A 6,000-nucleotide genomic window follows, 5' to 3' on the forward strand; every position below is an offset into this window, starting at 1 on the left:
GAGGGTGCAGTTTCTACTTTAGCAAAGCGTACCACTATCCCGGTTGAGGACAGTTGTGCTTTTTCAGATCCAATGGATAAAAAATTGGAGAGTTACCTTAAGAAAATGTTTATTCAACAAGGTTTTATTTTGCAGCCCCTTGCATGCATTGTGCCTGTCACTGCTGCGGCGGCATTCTGGTTTGAGGCCATCCAGACAGCTCCATTGAATGAAATTATTGACAAGCTTAGAACGCTTAAGCTAGCTAACTCATTTGTTTCTGATGCCATTGTTCATTTGACTAAACTAACGGCTAAGAATTCTGGATTCGCCATCCAGGCGCGTAGGGCGCTATGGCTTAAATCCTGGTCAGCTGACGTGACTTCAAAGTCTAAATTACTCAACATTCCTTTCAAGGGGCAGACCTTATTCGGGCCTGGCTTGAAGGAAATTATTGCTGACATTACTGGAGGCAAGGGTCATACCCTTCCTCAGGACAGGGCCAAATCAAAGGCCAAACAGTCTAATTTTCGTGCCTTTCGAAATTTCAAGGCAGGAGCAGCATCAACTTCCTCTGTTTCAAAAGAAGAGGGAACTGTTGCTCATTCCAGACAGGCCTGGAAACCTAACCAGTCCTGGAACAAGGGCAAGCAGGCCAGAAAGCCTGCTGCTGCCCCCAAGACAGCATGAAGGAACGGCCCCCTATCCGGAAACGGATCTAGTGGGGGGCAGACTTTCTCTCATCGCCCAGGCGTGGGCAAGAGATGTTCAGGATCCCTGGGCGTTGGAGATCATATCTCAGGGATATCTTCTGGACTTCAAGGCTTCTCCTCCACAAGGGAGATTTCATCTTTCAAGGTTATCAGCAAACCAGATAAAGAAAGAGGCATTCCTAAGCTGTGTGCAAGACCTCCTAGTAATGGGAGTGATCCATCCAGTTCCGCGGACGGAACAAGGACAGGGATTTTATTCAAATCTGTTTGTGGTTCCCAAGAAAGACGGAACCTTCAGACCAATCTTGGATCTAAAGATCTTAAACAAATTCCTCAGAGTTCCATCATTCAAAATGGAAACTATTCGGACCATCCTACCCATGGTCCAAGAGGGTCAGTACATAACCATAGTGGACTTAAAGGGTACCTACCTTCACATACCGATTCACAAAGATCATCATCGGTTCCTAAGGTTTGCCTTTCTAGAAAGGCATTACCAATTTGTAGCTCTTCCCTTCGGGTTGGCCACTGCCCCGAGAATTTTTACAAAGGTTCTGGGCTCACTTCTGGCGGTTCTAAGACCGCGAGGCATAGCGGTGGCTCCGTATCTAGACGACATCCTGATACAGGCGTCAAGCTTTCAAATTGCCAAGTCTCATACAGAGATAGTTCTGGCATTTCTGAGGTCGCATGGGTGGAAAGTGAACGTGGAAAAGAGTTCTCTATCACCACTCACAAGAGTCTCCTTCCTAGGGACTCTTATAGATTCTGTAGAGATGAAAATTTACCTGACGGAGTCCAGGTTATCAAAACTTCTAAATGCTTGCCGTGTCCTTCATTCCATTCCACGCCCGTCAGTGGCTCAGTGCATGGAAGTAATCGGCTTAATGGTAGCGGCAATGGACATAGTGCCATTTGCGCGCCTGCATCTCAGACCGCTGCAATTATGCATGCTAAGTCAGTGGAATGGGGATTACTCAGATTTGTCCCCTCTACTAAATCTGGATCAAGAGACCAGAGATTCTCTTCTCTGGTGGCTTTCTCGGGTCCATCTGTCCAAGGGTATGACCTTTCGCAGGCCAGATTGGACGATTGTAACAACAGATGCCAGCCTTCTAGGTTGGGGCGCAGTCTGGAACTCCCTGAAGGCTCAGGGATCGTGGACTCAGGAGGAGAAACTCCTCCCAATAAATATTCTGGAGTTAAGAGCAATATTCAAGGCTCTTCTAGCTTGGCCTCAGTTAGCAACACTGAGGTTCATCAGATTTCAGTCGGACAACATCACGACTGTGGCTTACATCAACCATCAAGGGGGAACCAGGAGTTCCCTAGCCATGTTAGAAGTCTAAAAGATAATTCGCTGGGCAGAGTCTCACTCTTGCCACCTGTCAGCGATCCACATCCCAGGCGTAGAGAACTGGGAGGCGGACTTTCTAAGTCGTCAGACTTTTCATCCGGGGGAGTGGCAACTCCATCCGGAGGTGTTTGCCCAACTGGTCCATCGTTGGGGCAAACCAGAACTGGATCTCATGGCGTCTTGCCAGAACGCCAAGCTTCCTTGTTACGGTTCCAGGTCCAGGGACCCAGAAGCGGCACTGATAGATGCTCTAGCAGCGCCTTGGTTCTTCAACCTGACCTATGTGTTTCCACCGTTTCCTCTGCTCCCTCGACTGATTGCCAAAATCAAACAGGAGAGAGCATCAGTGATTCTGATAGCGCCTGCGTGGCCACGCAGGACCTGCTATGCAGACCTAGTGGACATGTCATCTCTTCCACCATGGACTGCCTCTGAGGCAGGACCTTCTAATACAAGGTCCTTTCAATCATCAAAATCTAATTTCTCTGAGACTGACTGCATGGAGATTGAACGCTTGATTCTATCAAGGCGTGGCTTCTCCGAGTCAGTCATTGATACCTTAATACAGGCACGGAAGCCTGTCACCAGGAAAATCTACCATAAGATATGGCGTAAATATCTTTATTGGTGTGAATCCAAGAGTTACTCATGGAGTAAGGTTAGGATTCCTAGGATATTGTCCTTTCTCCAAGAGGGTTTGGACAAAGGCTAGTTCTTTAAAAGGACAGATCTCTGCTCTGTCTATTCTTTTGCACAAGCATCTGGCAGAAGTTCCAGACGTCCAGGCATTTTGTCAGGCTTTGGTTAGGATTAAGCCTGTGTTTAAAACTGTTGCTCCCCCGTGGAGCTTAAACTTGGTTCTTAAAGTTCTTCAGGGAGTTCCGTTTGAACCCCTTCATTCCATTGATATTAAACTTTTATCTTGGAAAGTTCTGTTTTTGATGGCTATTTCCTCGGCTCGAAGAGTCTCTGAGTTATCTGCCTTACATTGTGATTCTCCTTATCTGATTTTTCATTCAGACAAGGTAGTTCTGCGTACCAAACCTGGGTTTTTACCTAAGGTGGTTTCTAACAGGAATATCAATCAAGAGATTGTTGTTCCATCATTGTGTCCTAATCCTTCTTCAAAGAAGGAACGTCTTTTGCATAATCTGGACGTAGTCAGTGCCTTGAAGTTTTACTTACAGGCTACTAAGGATTTTGGTCAAACATCTGCCCTGTTTGTCGTTTACTCTGGACAGAGGAGAGGTCAAAAAGCTTCGGCAACCTCTCTCTCCTTTTGGCTTCGGAGCATAATACGCTTAGCCTATGAGACTGCTGGACAGCAGCCCCCTGAAAGGATTACAGCTCATTCTACTAGAGCTGTGGCTTCCACCTGGGCCTTTAAAAATGAGGCCTCTATTGAACAGATTTGCAAGGCTGCGACTTGGTCTTCGCTTCACACCTTTTCAAAATTTTACAAATTTGACACTTTTGCTTCTTCGGAGGCTGTTTTTGGGAGAAAGGTTCTACAGGCAGTGGTTCCTTCCGTTTAATTCCTGCCTTGTCCCTCCCATCATCCGTGTACTTTAGCTTTGGTATTGGTATCCCACAAGTAATGGATGATCCGTGGACTTGATACACTTAAGAGAAAACATAATTTATGCTTACCTGATAAATTTATTTCTCTTGTAGTGTATCCAGTCCACGGCCCGCCCTGTCTTTTTAAGGCAGGTCTAAATTTTAATTAAACTACAGTCACCACTGCACCCTATGGTTTCTCCTTTCTCGTCTTGTTTCGGTCGAATGACTGGATATGACAGTGAGGGGAGGAGCTATATAGCAGCTCTGCTGTGGGTGATCCTCTTGCAACTTCCTGTTGGGAAGGAGAATATCCCACAAGTAATGGATGATCCGTGGACTGGATACACTACAAGAGAAATAAATTTATCAGGTAAGCATAAATTATGTTTTTCTTCTGATGGAAAGAGTCCACAGCTCCCCACCTGTAATTTTATGTCGTTCGTACTTATATTCTTCTGGCACCTTTCACCCTGATATTTCTTCTACTGTTCCTTGTTCCTCTGCAGAATGACTGGGGGATGAGGGGGAGTGGGAGGAGTATTTAAGCCTTTGGCTGGGGTGTCTTTGCCTCCTCCTGGTGTCAAGATTCTTATTTCCCAAAAGTAATGAATGCAGCTGTGGACTCTTTTTCCATCAGAAGAAAAGGAAATTATCAGGTAAGCGTAATTTTATGTTTTATCTTAATATTGGCTTAAATTGTAGCCATGTGGTTAGTAAAATCAGCCACTTGGTGTGCCCATCAAATAGGTCATGGGGAGAAAACTGGTGCAAGTAATAAGTATAATAGAAAAAAATGTTATTGGTCAATTTTGGAAAACTAAATTTAAGATTTAAATGCAATTCATAGAATATAAAATAGCAATGTAGAAAAACATGTAGGCATGAGTTGAGCAGTGTTGATAGACTGTATTAAACACACACTTTATTAGAACTTCTGTTACTTTATTGCAGTTCATGTGCGAGGAAGGATTTGGAGATTATATAGCTCGTGTGGATGAACCCCAGTCTTGCACATATGTTTTAACAGTGCACACCACTCGCATCTGTCACCATCCTTTCCTGCGCCCTTCTTCCAATGGCAGCCCACAATCAATAAAATGTCATCCTGCCCTGAGTCCAGAGCAGTATGTTGAATACGTGAAGGCGCAAGTCTGTAAGTATTTATTTAAAAAGAGAATTTGTATTTATTTGCATGTGACTCTTTTTCCAGGAGAGTGGTTCTCAGTGTTATAAGAATTATGTTTATGGTAACAAAATACTAAATTATTCATACTTCTTCATACCTTAACCTCTTGAAAGGTGTTTGGGTGACATACTGTAGTTTTTTCTTATTTCACAATAGTTTTATTACTTTGCAGTACATACAAATCTGAGTAATTTAGTTCTCACAGAGCAAAAAAAGTTGGGAGCATTGAGCTAATAGTTTGTATGGTCTGTGTGTGCTTTGTGTATTTCTCCCATGAAAGCAGAATTATGCAAGATGTCCACATTAACTACTAAAAAATGTTTAGATATTTTTTAATATCTGCGTAATATAAACAATAGTAATGAAAAATTCAATTTCCAGGAACGTGTGATTTATAAGCTGTAGAAACTGATATTTTTGGTATCTTATCTACTTTTGCTATAGCCAGTTAAAACATCTGATCTAAGTAATTACTTGTGACTTGTTCAACCGATTAATTATAAAAAAACTTCAGTATGCTTTTTTTAAAAAAAAAAAAAATATATATATTTTTTGAGGGTTTAAGAAGCATACAGAAATAGGAACAATGAATAGAAAGAAAAATCAGCATTTTACATGACCATACAATAAGATACAAGCTAGTAATCTCAGCTAGTACATGGCAATATGAAATATAGTGATAGTTAACTATTTAAATAGTACCTTAAATATAAACCATAAGGTCTCAAACTTGAACCCTCTTTTTATAGCCTTCCCAAAACATATTAGGCCACTTTTGGACCTATAGTTTAGCTAATAGAGAATATAACAGATGGATTATGTTTATATTTGGACCTTAGGAAAATATGTTAACAATAGATATAGCATGTTCAATGACATAAGATAAACCTACCAGCAAATAGTTTCAATAGCTACATCTGAAGTACGGAAAATTTAAATATAATGATGCAGCCAACTATCAAAGCCGTACCTGCAGGACAAAATAAGAAGTATCAAATTTCTGCCCTTTCTTACTTATTTGCCTCCTTGAAACAAGTGAGGTCATTTGTGGACCTCCAGGATAGCTATTGTGAGTAGTAGGAGGAGTACACTGATATAAGGCCACTTCTGGACTTTTAAAATAGTATAGGGATGTGTGCCATAATTTCAGGAGAAAAGAAAACCCCTTTGTTATAGGAATAACATATTTCCAACATTACAAT

General features: G+C 42.1%; 1 protein-coding gene across 1 annotated transcript in view; it reads left to right on the forward strand.

The window, feature by feature from the left end:
- The window catches only part of OS9 (OS9 endoplasmic reticulum lectin), a gene marked incomplete in the record, with an annotated part of 610,958 nt that overhangs the window by 117,645 nt on the left and 487,313 nt on the right, over positions 1 to 6,000 (forward strand). The window contains 1 exon segment of the mRNA XM_053708203.1: positions 4,564 to 4,765. Within this exon segment, the coding sequence (XP_053564178.1) occupies positions 4,564 to 4,765 (202 nt within the window).

This window comes from Bombina bombina, chromosome 3 (genome assembly GCF_027579735.1).
Source record: "Bombina bombina isolate aBomBom1 chromosome 3, aBomBom1.pri, whole genome shotgun sequence".
Taxonomy (NCBI): domain Eukaryota; kingdom Metazoa; phylum Chordata; class Amphibia; order Anura; family Bombinatoridae; genus Bombina; species Bombina bombina.